A 22,895-nucleotide genomic window follows, 5' to 3' on the forward strand; every position below is an offset into this window, starting at 1 on the left:
CGCTCCAGAAAGCACCCATCCCCGACTCCTCCTTTGGGGCCTGGTCCCCAACTTTTTCAGCCCTGGTTGGACATCCCTGGCACTCACTGGTCACACTCCTTCTGTCTGTTCAGCAAACTTCCTACCTTCCTTCCCAAGTTCCCCATCTCTGCTCATGTTTGCCAAAATGGGTTACTTACAGCCCGATGCTCAACCATACAACACTATTCCATGTGGGGAACTGCTCACAAGCTTAAGAAGACTCCATATCATCAAGAAAAGCATGACTTATGCAAGATTTCCCGATCCCACTTGACCAGGGAATACTTCTTTATCTATAATATAAACATTTCTAAAGGTGAGTTTCCTGAACCTGATTCAGGGTACTCAGCCCAAGCTAAAGACCACTTCACTCCTTTGGCTATTTGAGTCCTCCTTTATTAGACAACTTCCAGTCCAGGTGACCAAGTGCTTTGAGGCCTGTGTGGAAGGTGCAAGCAGGGGTGCGAAGAGTATTGGAAACTGGACCGAAGCATCAAAGGTCTCCAGGTACAGCCCCACCCCAAGTGACTACACCTGTCTGGGTAATAGGACCAATTTTCTCAGCATCTGAAATGCCTCAGGTTGAACAGCCCATTCCAACTTGAGAAAGGAAGAAAAAGGGAAGTCAAGTCAAACCTCAGAAGAGAGTCCAGGCTAAAACCACCAACCAGATACAGGAAAGGGGCCCCCAACTTATGCCCTTCTCCAAAGGCCCCACTCCAATCCTTAAGTGGCAAAAAGTACTGAGAGAGAGGAGGAAAATACTCAAGATGCATGGGCTCTGTGTCAGCCTGTGTTACCTCCCACCTGGTGCCCCCGTGTCTGCTGGCTTACTCACTCTGCTCCCACTGCAATCCACAGCAGACAAAGCTTCTACCACAGCAATGTCTCCCTTCTCTTACAGATAAGGCTGAAACCTCCCACATACATCCTGGCCAACATGGCACTTCTTGGTGTCACCCACGTGTCATAGAAGAACTGACCATGACCGGACTGCGGAAATAGGAATGAAGATCAAAACTTCTCTTCCCTCCCTCTCCTCTTTCTGTATCTCCATGGTCCTTCCTCCTTCCTGCCTCATCACTCATCTTGCTTGTTCCTTGAACATTTTCTTTCCTCTATTCCCAGGTCAACCTCTTCCTCCTGTTCTTTTCTTCCTTTCGCTACTATGAAATGAATGCTAGCAAGTCCCAGTTATCATTCTTAAAAGAATAATTTGTAATAAAGTCGTCAATAAATAAAAATCGAAACTGAATTTTTAAAGAATTTGGACAAATCAAACGTCTGCTGGGTGGTTACATCCTAAAGGAACCATCTTACCTGTAACCCCAGAAATATGCACAGGTACCAGGGCGGGACATCTTCTATGGTGTAAATCATGTCCGATCTCTGGGGGTCTAGACTGCCAGTGCTATCCAAGGTTTCGGCAAGAGAGCTCTGAGAGCGACAAGGAGAAAAGGAATTATTTAATAAAAGTGAAAACCAGTATGAACTCAGCTCAGTACAGGCGGCTGTTACTGAAAAACTTTATAAAGTGGGGGCCACTCTCTTTGCCTGCCTCTGATACAATGCTCAACACACTCAGCTAGACAATCTGTCCTCAGAGTTTGGGGGCTCAGTATCCCTTGTCACTGACCCACCAGCAAGAGCACCCAGCTTGCTGGGGACACCATACATGGAAAGGGTGTCCACAAAGAAATGCCCTAGCATGACAGTCCTTGAGTGGCACCCCAAAGGAAAAAATGTGATAAAATGCTGAGCACTTTCAAACAGAGAGCACTAATTTGCCCTTTCTGCTCCACCCCATACCTGCAAGGAGAAAGATCTCTATCTTAAAAAAAAAAAAAAAAAAAAAGTCCTACATCCTCCTATTCAAAGCACTGATGCTCTGACACAATGGTGAGTGAAAAGAGCAAATTCAAAAAGGACACAGATATGAGGATTCCAATTTTGTTTAAAAACAGACTAATAAAAAAAAATATAAAAAAAATAAAAATAAAAAAATAAAAATTAAAAAATTAAAAAAAATAATAAAAAAAAATATTAAAAAAAAAAAAAAAAAACAGACTAATAGGCAGCCCTGGTAGCGTAGAGGTTTGGTGCTGCCTGCAGCCTGGGGTGTGATCCTGGAGACCCGGTATCAAGTCCCACATCGGGCTCCCTGCATGGAGCCTGCTTCCCCCTCTCCCTGTGTCCCTGCCTCTCTCTCTGTGTCTATGAATAAATAAAATCTTTTTTAAAAAAAAACAGACTAATAAACAGGATGTCTATCTAGGTGGCTCAGTGGTTGAGCGTCTGCCTTTGGCTCAGGTCATGGGATCAAGTCCTGCATCGGGCTTCCTGCAGGGAGCTTGCTTCTCCCTCTGCCTATGTCTCTGCCTCTTTCTCTGTGTCTCTCATGAATAAGTAAATAAAATCTTAAAAAAAAAAAAAAAAGACTAAAGATGTATTTATAGTTTAGGGGACAGTTTTTTTTTTTTTCTTTCTCTCTCCCCCAACCATTACTACAGACTTTTGTGTTGCATGCTTTTTGAGCCAAAATCTTCACAAAGACTGAACACTTTAGGTTATAGTCTGGATGTTTTCAGCCAATATCTGCATTACTTCTAAGCTAAACAGAAAACTCAAGGTAACCTCAAATCCTTCAAAACTACTCTAGGTTCTAAAACTCTATGAACAATTTCTCAGACTCTGAGAGGCACATTTTTTTTAAGTCTATTGTAACTTAAAAAAAAAAAAAAAATACCTAACAGGAAACAAAAGTAAAAGATGCTACAAAAAAAGAGGTAAGGATGATGACCATTTTGACTTCTCCAGCCCCACTTATGCCCTCTTATCCATGGATATGGTCCACAGAAAGACACAGACTCCCTGTTTGTCAATCGACTTCCTGTGCAGACGGAGATGGGGATCTGGGGGGCCAAACACCTTGAACAAAAGAAGTGACGCAATTCAGCCTCACTTTTTTTTTTTTTTTAAGATTTTATTTATTTATTCATGAGAGACACAGAGAGAGAGAGAGGCAGGGACACAGGCAGAGGGAGAAGCAGGCTCCACACAGGGAGCCTAATGTGGGACTTTATCCCAGGTCTCCAGGATCACGCCCTGGGCTGAAGGCAGTGCTAAACCGCTGAGCCACCCGGGCTTCCAACAGCCTCACCTTCTAAAGCCTAAAGGTAAATGTCCAATGTAAGCTGACATTTGAGCTATTCCAAATGAAAACTGAGGCTGACCTTTTCAGAAAACTTTTTCTTCCATTCTAAACAATGGATATTGGAGGGTTTGCATTCCTGGAGGACTTAAAATGGATTGCATATGCCTTTTAAAAATTTGTAGGGATGGTAGAGAAAATACATGCGTGTGAAAAATGTGGTTATGTACTGGTGTGCAAGAAAAGATTAATTCAGCAAGTCTGGGTTGTCCAAGCCCCCACACATCAAAAAATGGCCCAGTCTTTGCCTGGTAATTGGGAGACAACCTGTGAGTTCTTAGAATATCTTGTTTTCTTCTGTTTTTTAAAGTTTTATTTACTTATTTATTTGAGAGAAGAGTGAGCAAGGAGGAGCAGATGGGGGCGGGGGGGAGAAACAGACTCCATGCTGAACATAGAGCCCGACACAGGGCTGAATCACAGCCCTGAGATCATTATTTAAGCCAAAAACAAGAGTCAAGTGCTCTGATAGAATATCCCAGATGCCATGGAATATCCTGTTCTTAAGAGTGTGTCTAGTGATGCCAGGGTGGCTCAGTTGAGCGTCTGACTCTTGCTTTGGGCTCAGGTCATGATCTCATGGGTCATGGGATATGTCCCATGTTGGGCTCTGTGCTCAGCACCAAGTCTGCTTGAGATTCTCTCTCCCTCTGCACTGCCCCCCACAACTCTCACAAGCTCTCGCTCTCAAATAAATAAATCTTTTAAAAAGAAATAAGCTTTGAAAAGTCAGAACAGTACAAGGAAAATATAGGAATTAATCAAAAAGAAAAAATTCCAAAAACTCAAGTATATGTTTGCAAATTAGAAGACCCACAAAGAGCAGCCTTGGTGGCTCAACAGTTTAGTGCCACCTTGAGCCTGGGGCCTGATCCTGGAGATCCGGGAGGGAGTCCCACGTCGGGCTCCCTGCATGGAACCTGCTTCTCCCTCTGCCTGTGTCTCTCATGAATAAATAAATAAAATCTTAAAAAAAAAAAAAAAAAAGATCCACAAAGTACTCAATGAATTGATGAAAAACTATTCAGATATTTTGGAAGGCAGTCATGCTTACCACCATTCCACCAATGTTGCTCAGACTCGGACATTTTCAAAACTCAATAAAACAATCAACTGTATTAAGAAAAACCTATGGGATCCCTGGGTGGCTCAGAGGTTTAGCACCCGCTGTCAGCCCAGGGCGTGATCCTAGAGTCCCGGATCGAGTCCTACATCAGGCTGCCTGCATGGGGTCTGCTTCTCCCTCTGCCTGTGTCTCTGACTCTCTCTCTCAGTGTGTCTCTCATGAATAATAAATAAAATCTTAAAAAAAAAAAGAAAAAAGAAAAAAAACCTTAAGACAAATTTAAGAGCAAAGGGAAATAGAATATGTTGACATAATTTGGATAGAATTTTTTTTTTAAAAAAAAGGAATAAATAGTGGAAGTGATAAGAGCACAAGAGAAAACAGACATAAAGAGAAAACAGAGTAAGGGTCACAGGCTGGAAGTAGGGGAGGAGGGGTATCAAACCATGTAAGAGAAAAAAAAGATTAGAGATAAAGGACAGCCAGAGAAGGCAAGCAAAGGAGATTCAAAATATATCTCACTGGAGCCCCCAAATAAGAAAACTAAAAGAACAGATTAAAACAAAAAATAAAGACAGAATTCAAGAAAGCTTTCCTAGAGTAACTGGACTTTTAATGCTAAATACTCCAAGTGCCAAAAAATCCTGACCCAGAATGGTCAACATCAAAACATACCTAAGTAAAGTTACTGAATATCAAAGATAAAGAATCCAAAATACAGGCAAAAAGATCAAGGTGCTGATAAAAAGAAGAAAACAAAACTGGCCTGATTTCTTCAAAGCCACAATCAATACCAGAGAATGAAAGAGTAGCAACAAAAAGGTATGTCTCAATTATTCTCTTAAGTTTGTATTACACAAGGCAGCCCGGATGGCTCAGTGATTTTTTTTTTTTTTTTTTTTTTATGATAGTCACAGAGAGAGAGAGAGAGAGAGAGAGAGAGAGAGACATAGGCAGAGGGAGAAGCAGGCTTCATGCACCGGGAGCCCGATGTGGGATTCGATCCCGGGTCTCCAGGATCGTGCCCTGGGCCAAAGGCAGGCGGTAAACCGCTGCGCCACCCAGGGATCCCTGGCTCAGTGGTTTAGCGCCACCTTTAGCCCAGGGCATGATCCTGGAGACCCAGGATCAAGTCCCACGTCGGGCTCCCTGCATGGAGCCTGCTTCTCCCTCTGCCTGTGTCTCTGCTTCTCTGTGTTTCTCTCATGAATAAATAAATAAATTTCAACATTATGGAAATAAGTTGATCTTCTATTTAACAAACTTGGTGACAGCTGTTGAAACAATGGGGAGCTAAAGAACCCAGTGCCAAGCCAGGTGGGATATTCAAGTGGTACACATTGAACTATGCAAGTGAACTAGTTCACTTGGGACTGTTTTCGCATTTTGGCAATCTCTGCTTCCTAAAAGCCTCAAGCTATTTTATACTCTCCTGTCCTCTGTGCAAGGGCCCTGGGAAGTTACGTGTTGTCATAACCCCATTTTACAGATGAGGGAGTAGAGACACTGAGGGACTGAGTGAGTGACTCAAGAGTTGAACACGAAGACTACATTTGCCACCATGCTACATGGCCTCCCAGGAAAAACAGGGCTGCTCTTTAGAAATTACCAGAAACTGACTTTCTGAAATTGTGATTAACAGTGATTTGCCAATACCACTGCAACTACTTCACATGATTCTGTAAACATATTTTGTGGGGAATCTGTAAAACAACAAAATGCTGATATTTCTAAACCATTTACTTGTAGTTACTTCATCCTTGTTCCAAATACCCTCACTATAAACAAAGTTCAATTCCCTCAGCATCCCTCACTGAAGAATCCCAATAGTACTGAGGTCAAGTTCAGAATGTACTGGGCGTGGGTCCCAGTGCTATCTTACAGATTCATGGTTCATGACTCAAGGCATTATCCTTCTGGTCCTTTCAGAAATAAATCCCTTTGACTATATTCCAAGATGAGTATCTTGTAGTTTACACCATATTAACCAGCATTTATCATAAGGAGCTCAAGAGTATTACGAGACACCAGAAGTTTTATATAAAATAAGTATTTGAAAACTAATAGCTCACTATAATTAAGAAAACATGAATATGGAGAATATATGTGGGATGACCTTCTCTGGCCCCTACTCCTCCTCTCCTGCGAGGTTTCATTGTTAATTCAGTCAGGTATTCAGAGACAGCCTTTCAATGCCCTCTAAAAAGCAAGACCCCTGGGGTGCCTGAGTGGCTCAATCAGTTAAATGTTCACCTTCAGCTCAAGTCATGATCCCAAGGTCCAGGGATTGAGCCCCACATCAGGCTCCCTGCAATGGAGATCTGGTTTTTCCCTCTCCCCCTGCTTGTGTGTGCACTCTCGCTCTTGCTCGCTCTCTTTCTCTCTCACTCATTCTATCTCAATTAAATTAAAATTTTTTAAAAAAAGGGGGCAAGATCCCAAAGGGCAGCATGAAGTTTTCTTTGCATGAATTCAAGACAGCAGAAGACCGAAATTTCATTTTCTTTTTCTCTAAAACAGAGACAGTGGTAGCACCTCTCTAATCGGGTTTCGGTGAGGGCTAAATGTGACCCGCTCTTTGAATTATACAGCCCAAAGCCTGGACCATTTAGCATCATTCAATACATTCAATACATCATTTAGCTCTTCTCTCCAAACTTGTCATTTCATAAAATCAGCCAGTTAAACAGGAAGATATCCTATATCACTAGCATCCAAGGAAATACTAATGTATCAAAGTTTAGACAGTGAAAAAGATTTTCAAACAGGTAAGTAAGTGTCTAGCATAAACGAGACAATAGTTCACTAGCCATCAGTAAAAAGTACTGCTATAGATGTTAAAAAGCCTTGAGTGTTAATGCTCCTTGCTATTCATTTCAAAAGATGATCATCATTTCCTGGATAATGGAAGTCTAAAATCATGACAGCCTATACCCTGGAAATTCTGATAAAGGACCCAGTATGCATAAATTGGATACTGCTAACAAGGCTGTGAATTCAGAAGTGGACTACAAGATATACCACTCGGATGCTGAGACCCAAGGAGGCAAGTTGGTCGCTCCCTGCCCAGATCCATCTCTGTGGGCTGTGTCTCAGCTGCAGAGGTAGGCACTCACATGTCAACATGTCAAAAGCCGCTACTTGGGATCCCTGGGTGGCGCAGCGGTTTGGCGCCTGCCTTTGGCCCAGGGCGCGATCCTGGAGACCCGGGATCGAATCCCACGTCGGGCTCCCGGTGCATGGAGCCTGCTTCTCCCTCTGCCTGTGTCTCTGCCTCTCTATCTCTCTGTGACTATCGTAAATAAATAAAAATTAAAAAAAAAAATAAATTTAAAAAATAAAAATAAAAAAAAAGCCGCTACTTCAATTCCTGCACTCTGAGGAGAACCTCAGAATCCAATACCACAGGAATTTTAACATCTCAACATGTCTAATTGGCCTCCATAAAATTTATAATCAGTTGACCAAATTTATAATACCTCAACCAAAAAGCAATATTGGTCAAGATGGCCAAAATGGGAAAAAAAAGAAACCACACAGACATATTCCAGAATTTCAATATAGTCTCCTTGTTCTTTATCATTTTAGTGATTACACTATAAATTTATGGTGCTAATTCCTAAGCTGGGTACTATATTTGCATGTATCAACTTTCTAATAGTCTGTTTCTAGAATATTTAGTGCACATTAACTAAAGTACAACCAGGGGCACCTGGCTGGCTCAGTCAGTAGAGCATGCAGTTCTTGATCTCAGGGTTGTGAGTTCAAGCCCACAGTGGGTATAGAGCTTACTATAAAAAAAGTACAACACAGTGGTTCTAGAATATAATGCTTCATTACAAAAACTGATTAAATTAGTAGATTTTCACAGTGAAAATAAAATGTGCTTTAAAATTTAAAAGTCTACCAAATAGGAGTGGCCTAGTAGCCCAATTTTTTAAGCATCCAGCTCTTGATTTCAGCTCAGATAGTGACTTGGGGTCGTGGGATCGAGCCCCAAGTCAGGCTCCACACTGATCAATCATGGAGCCTAAGATTCTCTCTCTCCTTCCCCCTCTGCCCTGCCCTCCTCTCTCTCTAAAAAATAATAAAAGTCTATCAAATAAAACTCAAATGAAATTGAGAAGTATTAGAGCTGCCATGCAATCTAGAAATACCCTAGAATCAAACTTTTCATGTAATAGGCATAGTGATTGATACAAAGTAAAACAAAACAAAACAAACACTTCTCCCACCTCAGCATGCGATTTCCATCTTTCTGTTCATTGTCACAGTCTAAGTAAGCTATCTACTGGCTTCTTTTATTCTCATTCACTGCAACAGAGTACGTACAAGGCACAACACTAATATTACCTTTGTTATTATTTTGTTTAAACCTCGACAATTTTTTCCTCCCATTTTGGAGATGAGGCAACTGATGCCCAGAGAGCTTAAGCAACTCCCTCGGGATCTGGGTCACATTAGCACCCAGACCTGAGTCCAGAATCCAACTCTGAACCACCTCACCCTCAGCATACTGGCTGAGGCCTTTAAAAAAAAAAAGACTTCTATATAGGTCTCACCTTAATTGCCATCAAGACAATTATAAATTAGTCACTGCTACTCCTCATCCATTTCCACCATGAAGAGAACACACCCACTCAGGAGGGTTGACACAAGCCCCCAGGAAGGATAGCCACACCCTGCAGGGGGCCTGGGAAACAGGAGAGGCTGAAGCAAGGAGGTACCTTTTCTGCAATGCCATTTTCTGTCGTGTAGATTGCCATGAGCTCAGTGTCTTCATTGTCCTGCTCACCGCTGGACGTGGCACCTCCATTTATCACCACCTGCCGAGAAACAAAATCATTTACAGGCTGTTTCAATGTATATCATGCACTGCACTGCACAGAAACATTCTCCCCAGACGCCTTCTGTAATTTTTCTAACAGACACAAGCTGTGCATTTTTTGCCTACCAAATCAGCCAAGTTTCTAGTTTTCTTAAAGGAAATTCTGGGCACGTGTGCACTGTATCAGCAACTGTGTGTGTGCTTCTGACAGGGGAGAAATATACCACGAGTCTCACAAGGGGAGGCCCGAACTGGAGCACCCACAGAAAGCAAGGAAGCAGGGCCTGCAGCACCCTCCAAGGCCAAGGAGGCCTGGCTGGGTGCCAAAGCTGTGTCTGAGGGAGGGAGAAGCATCCTGAGCTGCCTTGGTCATGATCTCTCCCAAATCACATGACAACTCTGTGCTGTGGCATGTCTGCCCGCCCCCCTCCCCACCTGCAACTCCGCAATCCTGATCGCCTAAGATGCTGACATTTCCCATCATTGGTTACTGTACAAACTAGCCTCCTGGTACATGCAGGCATTAACAGGTGGCACTGGACAGGCGGCCTGGGGCTATTCATACTGACACAATCTAGTTTCTGGGCCCTCAAGGTAAGGAGCAGAACTTTTTTTTTTTTTTTAAAGATTTATTTATTCATGAGATACAGAGGAGGAGGGGGAGGGGGAGAGAGGGAGAGAGGGAGAAGCAGGCTCCATGAAGGGAGCCTGACGTGGGATTTGATCCTAGGTCTCCAGGATCAGGCCCTGGGCTGAAGGCAGGGCTAAACCGCTGCGCCACCAAGGCTGCCCAAGCAGAACTCATTCTGAAGAGTGGAGGCGAACCCCTGGGAACCTGCAGATTACCAACCCTTATGCGTGCCCTGGTGAGGCACATGGAATCATCTTAGGTCCTGGAAGCCTGGAGCAAAAATCTTAAAATATTTTACTCTTAGCCAAACGGCTCCATTTCAAGGAACCCATCTTGAAAAATTAATGCTGAAAATAACTATGCATGAATAATAGCACAACTGCATTTTTAAGGTACAGAGAAAAATCGACAAGTACATAAAAAGTTTAAAATCTGGGGATCCCTGGGTGGCTCAGAGGTTTGGCGCCTGCCTTTGGCCCAGGGCGTGATCCTGGAGTCCCGGGATCGAGTCCTACGTCGGGCTCCCAGCATGGAGCCTGCTTCTCCCTCCTCCTGTATCTCTGCCTGCCTCTCTCTATCATAAATAAATAAATCTTAAAAAATAGTTTAAAATCTGGTATTGTAAAATATACTGAAAAGAAGAAAAAGATGAGTGATGGCTTAAAAGAAGGTCTAGCCACAAAGGTCGGCATCAATAGTTTATAAAGAACACCCACAAATCAATAAAACAATCCACAGGAAACGGGCAAATGACAGAGGTCTACAAACTCACAGGAAAAAATTTAAATATCTAAAACACATGATAAGCTGTTCAACCTCATCTAAAATTATAGAAAGGAAATTTTTAGAAATTTTCATTTTTTTTAACATAGATTAGGGGGATATCTTAAAAGATGAATCCAGTGTTGACCAGGGTGTAGGGAGAAAGCTACCTTGCGGCCCCTTGTGGAGGGTAATTTAGGACCAGAAGAAAAGGGGCATTTTCTTGGATCAAGCAGTAGCACTCATAGAAACTTATCTTCCAGGAATATGCACGCAAATGGTATATGCATTCAAGACTGATAACTGATATAAAAAAAAAAAACAAACAAACTGATGACTGATACTTAAAATGCTGAATCCCTGGAAACAAACATTCATTAAAAAAAAAAAGACAATTAAAAAAAAAAAAGACATTAAACCAATGAAGAAAAAAATAAATACAAACATTGTGAGATTATGGAATATCCATTTCAAAATTAATGTTGGGACGCCTGGGTGGCTCAGGTTGAACGTCTGCCTTTGATTCAGGGCATGAATCCCAGGATCCTGGGATCAAGTCCCACTTCAGGCTCCCTGCATGGAGCCTGCTTCTCCCTCTGCCTGTGTCTGCCTCTCTGTGTCTCTCATGAATAAATAAATAGAATCTTAAAAAAAAAAGTTAGTGAAAAAGATTAAAAAGCCATTAAAAAAGAAAAAAGTTCTTTCCTGCTGACAAGGAAAGAACTCCCAAAAAATACTTTTTCTTGAAAAAGTCATAAAACAGTAAGTCTAGAATTATCCTAACTATGCTTTAAAAAAAAAATTCTAAGTCTGCCTGTTTGAACACTTGGGAAAGGATGCAGAAAGGCCCCAGACCAAGAATAGGAAGGTTGCCCTAGGTACAAGCACTCCTTTGATTTTTTCACTCCCAATCCTCCTTTAACATTTCGGTCTTTTATAATCGGCATGTGTTTGTATGTTATTTGTATGCTGCTTTTTTTTTTTTTTTTTTTAATTTATTTATGATAGTCACAGAGAGACAGAGAGAGAGGCAGAGACATAGGCAGAGGGAGAAACAGGCTCCATGCACCGGGAGCCCGATGTGGGATTCGATCCCGGGTCTCCAGGATCGCGCCCTGGGCCAAAGGCAAGCGCCAAACCACTGCGCCACCCAGGGATCCCTGTATGCTGCTTTTTTAAACAAACAATAAAAAAGGTGTCCACCAGAATATTAACCATGGTTATCTTTAATCAGTGAGGCCATTTTCACCTTTTTTTTCCTTCTCTATTTTGGGAATTTCCTATAATGAGGACAACTTCTTTTTACAAGGGTGAAGAAATTATAAAGACTAAAGATCTAATAATAAGCAGCATAGCTCAAACTGAGGAGGTCCAAACACCCTTCAATACATTTGTTTTTTAACAGTTGAAGAAATCAGTGAAAAATTAAACTTTTCATACAGGTTAATAACCCAAGTGTGAGGCTAATTTTAAAGTATGCCAGAGAGCTCTACCAGGGCAGTATTTCCTTGTGGCTCTACAGATAAAGATTTCCAGAACTACCTCTTAAGTCACGTGATAGCTTTTTACACAAGTTACCTGGGTTTGGGGCATTTGTTTGCCCGTAAAACCAGCTGCCAGCAAGATGGACTTTCCCAGCCAAGTTCAGGTCCACAACAGGAAACTCTAACTTACTATTAGAACCATGCTCCAAGTCCTAGCACAGCAGTGCTCAGCCCACAGAGACGCCAAGACGTACACACACTCAGGATGAACTCTCTTGTAACAATAATGCTCAGTTACTAAGTCATCAAAGAAACCCAGATCTGATCCAAAGTCCTATCCTGGCTAGAACTCACCTTCATCTGCATTCACAGCCAGCTGCCGCAGGGAACAACTGCTCCGTGGGCGCAGGGCTTCTTTTCAGGGTGATGAAAAGATTTTGGAACTAGGCAGAGGTGATGGTTGCACAACACTGTGAATGTGTTAAATGTCACTGAATCGTTCGCTTTAAAATGGCTAATTTGTGTGAATTTCACCTCGATGACTTTTTAAAATTCATATGCTGGCACCGAACAGGAGACTTTGGCAGGATTTATTAATTCCCACGCCCTTTTGGACTTATTCCATATACACACTCACTAGGAGATAAGTACCAAAAGATGCGAATGCTTCCCAGCCCAGGCAAAGGCTCACATATTCACTTGATGAACTCCATTGGTGCACCTGCTGTGCCCAGGCAATGAAGAGGCAGTCCTGCACCTCCTCCAAGAGCGCTGCCTGGAGTGGGGGGTCAGGCTAAGAAATTCTGACAGGACACAAGGCCCTAGCAGGGAGCCACGGAGCAGCGCCAAGCACAGGCCACTCAGATGGCAATGGGAGAGTGGAAGGGCGAGGTGCAGTAAAGGGCACGGCGATAGGAACAGAGGCTGCTACTGGGTACTGAAGACAGTGTTCTGGATAAGGTAGTCTGGTTCAGGAGAGAGCAAGGATGTGGCCCTAATGGCCCCGGAGCCTGCCCAGATGGGAGCACAGCATCACAGCTGCTCAGGGTAGGTGCCGGGCAGGTGGGAAAGTATCCAGGCTACTGTGAGTTCAATTACCTAGGTGCCTGGGTGAATGTCCCCAAGTAGACTGGTGCAGGGAAGGGCAGAGAAATAAACTGGTACAAGGGCCAGTTTGGATTTGTAAGCCAATCCAAAGGTGTCTGATTCACAAAAATCAATCACTTCCTTTACCAGGCCAGTGCGAGATGTTTACTTAACTATAAATATTATTGACCTAAATAACCTAACCATGATCTCTAACATATTTTCACAGGTCAAGCCATCCCCGGGGACCTCAGAGCCCACCTTCCATCCCCATCAGCTTCCTGTTCCAGAGTTGCACTGCTGCCCTTTACCTGTGCCACCCTCATCCCCAAAGGGAGAACATGTCTAGCTCCAGCACTCCAACAACATCCTGGGGCAATGTAAACAAGCCTGGAAGGCAGGGGGGTGTTGTGGAGCAAGCGGGGGATGAACCAAGTTCCTACCGAAGGGAGAGGGGGATCTGGCACCAGAGAAGCAAAGCTGACAGGAGATGGGGACATGCCCACCAGGGTGCCCTCTGACCTGCTGCCTCCACGGTGTGTGTGTGCAGAAAATGACCAAACACTACTGAAAAAACAACACTGGTTTTACTGTTTCCTCTGGTCTATTAAATTAGCTATTCTGATGATCTGTATGTTTTTTCAACGGGAAATTTTTAAAAATTAGACGTTAAAATCTGTTCTTCAGGAAAAGCACTGACTTTAAGAGAAAAGGATAAAAATAATGTTGCTGATACTATCAAAGCTTCATATTTTTGAATCTCTATTATTTCAACTGAGAAAATATGACTGGGAAAGCTTCTTAAATATAATAAGGCAGGTTTTATTTTGTGTTAATAATAGCATGGCAGATAACAGGATCTTGGAATCTTTCATCTTAGGAAACTGATCTAGTGTTTATTTAAAAAAAAAAAAAAAAACACACATTATTTTTGGGAACAAGATGTCCTTTCTCCCCCCCAAAACTATCTGAAAACAGACTTGATGGCTTTAATTTTTTTCTGCCAAACCAATAACGTATAATCACTCCATCAGCTGTGAACCAAGCAGCTTTTCTCTGCCTACATTTGTCCAGCTGATGGCTTATTCCCAATTTGCAGGGCTCATGTTGTCTTTGTGTAGGAGGATAGGTCCACTGCTCAGTAAACACATCTTTCTTACTCATGTGTTTTATTTCCAGTAAACAAAGATAATAATGCTAAAATGCTGGTTTCTAAACAGTAATCCTGAAATGGCCCAATATATAGGAAGCAGGAGAGACAGGAACAATAGCAGAAGAGTGTCATGACGAGGGTCAGTATCGCAGCAATATCAGTTTAAACTGTCAGTGAATGAGAGTGACAGTATGAACCAGCAGCTGTGGACACCAGTAAGGTGAAGGGTACAGGGACCTGGAAAATCCCATGCCTCTGATCAGAGGTTCAGAACCTATCTGAGGTGGGGTATAAATCACCCACCACTCTCATACATCCAGTAGCTAAGGAGCCATTTTATACTTATTTTCAAAGTAAAAATGAAGTACCCCAAATTAACTGTTATCTATTTTTTTAATAAGAGGGTAGCACGATTTTTACCCTCCTACACACACACTTGATTATTTCCTCTAGTATCCATTTCTACAATTAAAGTGTGTTTAAAGAACAGAGGTATCAGGATGCCTATGTGGCTCAATTGTTTAGACATGACTTCTAATAGGTATGTGGCATTTCTGACCATTGGTATAGCTCAACATAGATAAAAGGGGTGGGGTAGACAGATTCACAAAGAATGTGAACGGCCAAGGAACACAAGAAAAAAGTGTTCCACTTCATTAATATTCAAAACTAATATGTTTTGCAATAATGTTAACATGAATTAAGCTAATATTTACTCTGGCAAACACTGAGAAACAACCCAAGGTCCCAATGAAGGTGCAAAAGTCAGATCCACAATTTGTTATTATGTCACAATTCCAAATTATGTTCAAAGGCATCAATATGCCAGGATAGAATACAAAGTTAGTGAACTTTATAAAGCAGTGTGTGCATACAACAGAATTTTGTAAAAGAACTCCCAAATTATTTGTTTCAAATCTCTAGAAAGAAATACACCAAAATAGCATACTGTTTTTCTGGTTGATAGGATTCTACATGCGTTTGTTTTTCCTCTCATGACATCATTCCATAGTTTCTAATCCCACAGTGAACATATTTCTCTTGTAAATAAAGAAGTTATACAAATAATGAAACGACAGAAAAGAAACCTAAGTGAACCATAAAAAAAGATAAAGAACACCTCGGTTTTCTTGCTACTTCCATTTTATTCCAACATCACATTTGTACCATGAAGCCTGAGGAGAAACGTGGATGCAGGTAAACAGGTAAAATCAGGGTAGTGGGGAAAAGAAGCACTGGGTCAACCTCCTATCGCTTACCTTCCTCCTCAAGTACTGTATCAAATCCTAACAGGAAAGGAGTCTTTTCTCCATCAGAATTATGGACTTAGATTATAGTAAAGAAATCAATCTGAAATACCTTACCTCTCATTGTCAAAGCCAGGAATCCTGGCTACCTAGCTTAGGTAAATACAGGTTAGGAGTGAACAGAAAATTCAGAGGTGAAAGGTTCAGGAGGTATAAGAGCCTAGAAAAAAAAAATCTTAAGTAGTCTAGGACATGGGCAGGAATGACAGACAGGGCTTGGAAAGGAACAAGGCCGGGAGGCAGGGAGAACAAAGACCCAGACTGATGTGAGGATCTGAAGAACGCAGTGGCCACAGGGATGGCACTGGTGGTGGGGAGGGGGAAAGGGGAGCCTGGGCAACTGCTTCTGCTGCACTCCTGTCACATCTGGTAAAGCTTGGAGCACAAAGCAAGCCTCAAAAAAAATAAAAAAATAAAAAAACAGAATAGACAGGGTGTGCTTTCAGGCCCAGATTCTGTGGATCTGGCCACACACAAAGGAGACAATCAGCCGAAACACTCATCAACTTCATAAACCTTCTCTAGGAAGAGACTGCACCGACTCTGTTATTGTCATCATTTATACCAAACTGTGTCCTAATTTTTTAATTACGATCATCTCTCATTTAAAACTACCAAAGCTCAGGGGTGCCTGGGTGGCTCAGTGGGTTGAACATCCAACTCTTGATTTCAGCTCAGCTCGTGATCTCAGGGTCAAGAGATCAAGCCCGGTGTTGGGTGTGGAGCCTGCTTAACATTCTCTTCCCCTCTCCATCTTCACCTCCCCCGCAACTCACAAGCACATGCACTCTCATAAATAAATAAACTACCAAAGTTTTATTTAAATTAAACGCTAAGATACTAGGGGTGTCTGGGTGGCTCAGTTGGTTAAGCATCTGACCTCCACTCAGGTAGTGATCTCAGGGTCCTGGGATCAAGGCCCAGGCAGGCCCTGCACCAGGCTCAGCGGGGAGTCTTCCTCTCCCCCTCCTCCTGCCCTCCCCCCACTCATGAGTACGTGCTCTATCTCAAATAAATAAAATCTTTAAAAAAAGAAAAAAGTTGAAATACTAAATACTATCTGAAACGAGAGCATAAAAATTAATTTTTAATAGGGCACCTGGCTGGCTCAGTCAATGGAATATGCAACTCTTATTTTCAGGGCTGTGAGTTCGAGCTCCACCTTGGGTATAAAGATTACTTAAAAATAAGAACCTTTAAGATAAATATTTAAAATATTTTATTTACTTATTCATGAGACACAGAGAGAGGCAGAGACATAGGCAGAGAGAGAAGCAGACCCCCTACTGGGAGCCCAATACTCAATCCCAGGACCCTGGGATCACAACCTGAGCAAAAGGCAGACAGATGCTCAACCGCCGAGCCATGCAAGCATCCCTAAAATTATTTTTCTTAATATTTATTTGAGAGAGAGAAAGCATGAACGGGGGAAGGGCCAGAGGGAGAGGGAGAAGCCTACTCTCCACTGCGCCAGGAGAGCCTGCCACCGGATCAATCCCAAGACCCAGATCATGACCTGACCCAAAGGCAGACCCTTAACCAAATGAGCCACTCAAGTGCCCCTTTTAAATTAATTTTTAAGACAAACTCTAGAAAGAAAGAAGGGAAGGAATCTCTCATACCATGCATCAAAATAATTTGCATCCCATTTTTTCAGCATTTTTTCAGGGTTTTTACTTCAAAGCATGTATCAACTGATCCCCCCTTTCCAACTGATACTTTAAACAAAAAAGGCTGCTTGTCTTGGCTATTCAATTTTGACCTGTTAAGAGCATTCCCTCCCTAATCATGGCCACTCTGCAGTAGATTCAAGCTCCTACAGAAGAATGGAATTAAACCAACTCTCCTGGGAAACTGCAGCAAACACTCTCTTCCTCATCTGACCATTCTCAGAATTACACGTTGTCGATCCCAAGATCTAATTATTCTTCAGAAAGAGAACATTTCCTAAGATACTTATTATTACCATCCAGCTGAGACTTTGGGTTTTAAGATCTAACGACTCAGAGCCCTCTATTTTAGGATGCACAAGAAGAGACTCCATGGCACCTGGCATTTAACTCATAAGAATGAGTCTTCTTATGTCTTCTATGCTTCCATGCTGGCTTTTAAACAGAAACATTTGCAACAAATCTTCTGCCTTCTTTTCACTGCTGAAGGTGAGCCTATTCAAATCTGCCATCACAAGGTCAGAGGCTTTGAGGAATCACAGCCATTTTTTTTTTTAAAGATTTATTTATTAATTCATGAGACACACAGACTGAAAGAGAGAGGCAGAGACACAGGCAGAGGGAGAAGCAGGCTCCTTGCAGGGAGCCCCATGTGGGACTCGATCCCAGATCCAGGGATCAGGCCCCAAGCCCAAGGCAGGAGCCCAACCGCTGAGCCACCCAGGTGTCCCATCACAGCTACTCTTATATGAATTCTTTGCCCACCCCTCCCCATGTCTGCCAAGATCCTTTCTTTTCAAGAGTAAGAGGCAAGAGAAGGGAGGAAAGGGAGGAGAGATGGAACAGGAAAGAGAAAAGAGTGGCAGTCTTACACAGCTCGACTCTGAGCTGCTGGCCCCTGACCCAATACGTCTGGCTGGACCAGGGCTCTTTATCGGACTGCTCTATCATGACCTCCTTTCTTTTATGTATAGGCTTTCTCACAATCCATCATCTTCTTCTACTTAAGGTTTAAACTTTCCTTCCTTTACCAAGAACCTGAAAGACAAGGATGATGTCTTTACTGATGCTGATAAAATCCCCCAAGTCAATAGCCAATAAGGAAAGCCCTCCATTTTTCTAGTTTGCTGGATTACAGAAGTGGTCAAATCTGGCATAAATCTACAGAAGAGAAAAACTGACTTTAACTACAAAGTGGAAGGGAAGCAACCCAACTATATTTTCTGATCACTTTCATAACCTTCCAATTCAGAAATATTCCCTTTTAAATGCCTTGCTTTATTTTCCACATTTCCTAATGTGAACATGTATGAGCAGGGTTTTTCGTGTTTTCAGACAACACACAAAAAAGTCTAACCACATGGAAGACTTTTCTAAAAGTTTCTCTGAAAGAGCTAAAATGTTTTCAGCTATTTGATATAGTTATGTTTGGTTGTAATCAAGGTCACCATAAGATTTATTATCCAAACCAGGACCCTTGTAGGAGTACAGGGAAACTGGATTGATGTGTATACAGAACAAGAGATCCAAGCCAGGACTGCCCCAGCACAAACCTGAACATTAGAGAACCTGTGCATGACCCTCTTACAAGCCTCTCCTACCTAGTAACTTAGGAAACGGTTTTCTGTGCTACAAGATGCCAACGCCAAACAGCATTTAGAGCATATTTCAGCTAGTCACTCTGCACTAATGCAGCAGGACCTGTGCCCTGGCTGACAGAAGAGGACATGGCCATGCTGTTCTCCAGCTGAATGGCCCTAGGTCTTCCTCCTCTTGACCTGCTTTACTGAAACATTTTTCAGGACCTTGAGGTCATCTCCCCTGAGAATCTCCAACAGGCCAGGCCCACTCCTATAGACATGGCTGGGCAGGGATCCCTCAAGGGTGCTCTCACAGCACATCATGCTGAATTCAAACCCTGACACTTAGGGTTTGATTGCAGACTTGCCATCTCTCTCCTACTGGGCTGTAGCAGCTTGTTACCAAGTCTGTGTGGTGCCCACCCACTGGGAGCATGATGGGTTCCTAACCATTATATAGTTCTGAAGAAAATAAGCTAAGGGAAACAAATTATGGATTTGTATGAATGAGGAATTTTTCTCCCACCCTTCCATAGAACTGAACCTAATGAAGCTACTCCTCAGTCCAGACCCCTAATGTCTCCAGACTAAAGGATGTACTTTTGGAACCTCAAGAGAGAAGACCCCAATAGTCTCACAGGGTCAATTAGAAGAGGAAGACACAAAACCTTAAGGAACCTTAAACACTACTGCCAGCTATGAACCTGGCACTACAACGCCGACGTGCTGAAACGGGCTGTACTATAGGTGGACCTCTGCCAACATTAAGTTCAGGCTATTAACTTGGTTTCCCCTGACACCCCCTCCAAGTTCAGATGACACAAGAGCTCCCCACACAGAACTGCAGACCTTGTTCTGGCTGTCCTTCCTGGCCTAAGAACTTTGGGTATAACAGTTCTTCAAGACTTTTTGCTATTTTTCTGGTTCTAATTTCTTGCCACCTGACCTTCACTCATATTACGCATTTCCTATTTGCCTTTAAAAGCACACAAATTTGCCTAACAAGATTCCTGTGGGATAAGGAGATCTTTTGTTATGTTTCTCTTATTTAATATCAACTCTGATCACACAATCTAACTTCTGCGAATGCTAGAGCTTTGCAAAGCTCTTGTTCTCAAATGTGATCTATTCATCTCTCTTCTTCTACACATGAATTTATTCTTTTTCTTTTTAAAGTACTGTCATGGATTTTTGTTTTACTTTGTTCAAAGAAACTAACTTCAGGAATGCCTGAGTGGCTCAGTGGGTTAAGTGTCCGACTCTTGATTTTGGCTCAGGTCATGATCTCAGGGTCCTGAGATCAAGCCCTGTGTCATCAGGCATGGCACTAGGCATGGACCCTGCTTAATAGTATCTCTCCCTTTCCCTCCCTACGCCCACTCACACACTTGCATGCACTCTCTAATAAAAATAAATAAAAGATGAAGAAATCCTGACTCCCTTTCCATGCTGAGTTTCTTAAAAAAAAAAAAAAAAAAAAAAAATCAGCTCCTGCCACATTTGAGGAAGTTCTCATCCAACATAGGATGCAAAAGATCTCCAATGATAAAATCCCCAGCACATGGCCACCAAAACCCACCCTCCTACCCTTGGCAACCTGCAACAGCAAACCCTCTCCCAAAACTGGTTTGAGGAGCAGCCAGCTGATTCCTGCTGTCCCAGTTCCCTGCACTCCAGAGCACCAGTCTCTAGCACCATAATAGCCCACAGCCTAAGCCCTAATTTCTAATTCCAAAGCAAATATGAAAATAAGAGCCTTCATCTTAGCATCTAGCAAGATCGTGACCAGCAAGTAAAAAGAGATGGGCTAACCAGTTGCCTTGTATGACTATCGGGCACTTGATCAGTGCAACTGAGGGAGTGAATTTTAGATTTTCATTTTAATGAATTTAAGTAGCCATATGTGGCTTAGCAGCTACCGTATCAGGCAGCACAGCTCTAGAGAAAAAGAAATACCATTTTCCAGTGCATTGAGGGGCCATGCTCTAAGGACAAGAGAAAACAAAAACATAATCAGAATCACCAAGGTCAGGAATCCCTGGGTGGCCCAGTGGTTTAGTGTCTGCCTTTGGCCCAGGGTGTGATCCTGGAGATCCGGGATGGAGTCCTACATCAGGCTCCCTGCATGGAGCCTGCTTCTCCCTCTGCCTGTGTCTCTGCCCCTCTCTCTCTGTGTGTGTATCTTTCATGAATAAATAAAAGCTTTTTTTAAAAAAAAAAAAAAAAAGAGAGAGAATAAGAATCACCAAGGTCACCAGATGCTTACAGTGACAAGGAGCTAGAGGCAAGAAGACACCAAGCCTCCTCTTCCACTTTTTATTCCCACCAGAGCAGCAGCTACAACAGCTCAATCACCACCCATCCCAACTCCCTTTTTCTTTTTTTTTTTAAAGACCATGCTCAGGAACATCTGTCAAACTCAGAAGATCAATGTACACTGTACCTGTCACCAGTGTTGTCTGTGTGCAGCTCCTGCCTTACTCACCCAGAGCTGAGCTAGCTGGGCCAAGAGACTGTGTGATCCAACAGATGTGAACTTTACTTAACATACAGTACGAACTAAACACTTATGTGCATTTCACCTTCCCACAGAACCACTAAGAGAGTTCTATGGCTACTTTTAGCTCTAAGGTTGCCATTCTATGAAATTACTGTCTAGACTCGTGGGCCAAATGAGGAATAGGGAGACACAGATGAACATCCCAAGAGCAGAGAGGCAGCCTAATCCTACCAGTTGGACAGTGGAGAGACTACCTCCTCTCTAGCCACTAGACTGTCCTGTTAACAAGCAAGCCATGCAAAAACGGTCTTCTATCTCACTCTAAGTTTTCTGAGGGACAGCAATCTCACTACTGATTAAATATGGGCAGTACAGTGTTCCTATTTTTATTACAAAATATTTCCTATCAAAACTTTCTATAACCCCAAATTCAATCACATCAACTATTTCTTTACAAACATTCTTTGACAGACTTTTGTTGTTCATCTGTTTTCCTTCTGCTGTTTTCCTTCTTGCCGTCTGCTTTCTCATAAGCTCCACAGGAGTTTGTGTGAACACACTTCCTGACATCCCTGCTTCCAAGTCACCCTGGTGGTTCATGTGCTGACCCTTCCTGGCCTCCTTCCCTGGCATTTCTCTCCTGCCGGCAACTTGATCCCATGAGGCCAACTCTATTACTCTTTCCCCACTCCTTTTTGACGCTTACCATTATAGCCCAACACAAGGCGAAAAATTCTGCAAATTCCCGAAAGAAACCGCTGTACTGTTAAACCAACTTTATATTCACATTATATTTACACACAACTACACATCATGTCCATGTTCTCAGCTCCCATGTACTTGGAGGGACTCCTAGTGAAGATGGATCTGGAAGCTAATGCTTTGAGGAACAGTACTTCCCAGCCCACTCCTATAAATAATGGTAGAGGAGGAAACCCCAAAACAGATAAAACTTTGTCACAAGAAACAACAAATAGGCTGACACTGGGCCCCATGAGGCTCTGAGCCTGGCAGCCTTAGTCAGGCAGTCCTCAGCACCAGTGGGGAGACAGGGACTTGCCCCCACCCCCAACAAAAGGGATGAGAACCAGGTCCAGTGCTCAGAGCTAGGGTCCAGCAGGTCATGTCGTGGTTGACACCACTGAGGCAGAGAGTTAGATCTTTGCTGTTAAAACCCAGTTCTGGACTGGGACCAGGAAGGGAGAATGAGAAACCACAGCAACACAAGTGGGGGAATGGGGGGTGGGGGGGTATACAGAGGGAAGAAAATCTCAGAAGAGATTTGTCAGATAAAAAGAGAACAATTGAAGAATTACTTTAAAATAAGTACTAGAAGGATACCTGGGTGGCTCAGCTGTTGAGCATCTGCCTTTGGCCCAGGGCATGATCCTGGAGTCCCGGGATCAAGTCCCACATTGGGCTCCGGGCACAGAGCCAGCTTCTCTCTCTCTGCCTATGTCTCTGCCTCTCTCTCATCTATGTCTCTCATGAATAATTTTTTTTTTAAATCCTAAAAAAAAAAAAAAAAGTACTAGGGTCCCTCAGTGACTTACATGAAGAAACATTTTTAAACAACACAAACACATACATAGAAAT

At 42.8% G+C, this 22,895-nt stretch overlaps 1 protein-coding gene across 26 annotated transcripts in view; it reads right to left on the reverse strand.

Annotated features, from left to right (window-relative positions):
* The window catches only part of SLC23A2 (solute carrier family 23 member 2), a 135,197-nt gene that overhangs the window by 49,095 nt on the left and 63,207 nt on the right, over positions 1-22,895 (reverse strand). For all 26 annotated transcript variants that reach the window (XM_072736326.1, XM_072736310.1, XM_072736307.1 and 23 more), the window contains 2 exons: positions 9,026-9,124; positions 1,342-1,458 (listed from right to left, as the gene is read on the reverse strand). In XM_072736326.1, the coding sequence (XP_072592427.1) occupies positions 1,342-1,458; positions 9,026-9,124 (216 nt within the window). The remainder of the gene's footprint in view (positions 1-1,341; positions 1,459-9,025; positions 9,125-22,895) is intronic.

Source organism: Vulpes vulpes, chromosome 14 (assembly GCF_048418805.1).
Source record: "Vulpes vulpes isolate BD-2025 chromosome 14, VulVul3, whole genome shotgun sequence".
In the NCBI taxonomy this organism is placed as follows: Eukaryota; Metazoa; Chordata; class Mammalia; order Carnivora; family Canidae; genus Vulpes; species Vulpes vulpes.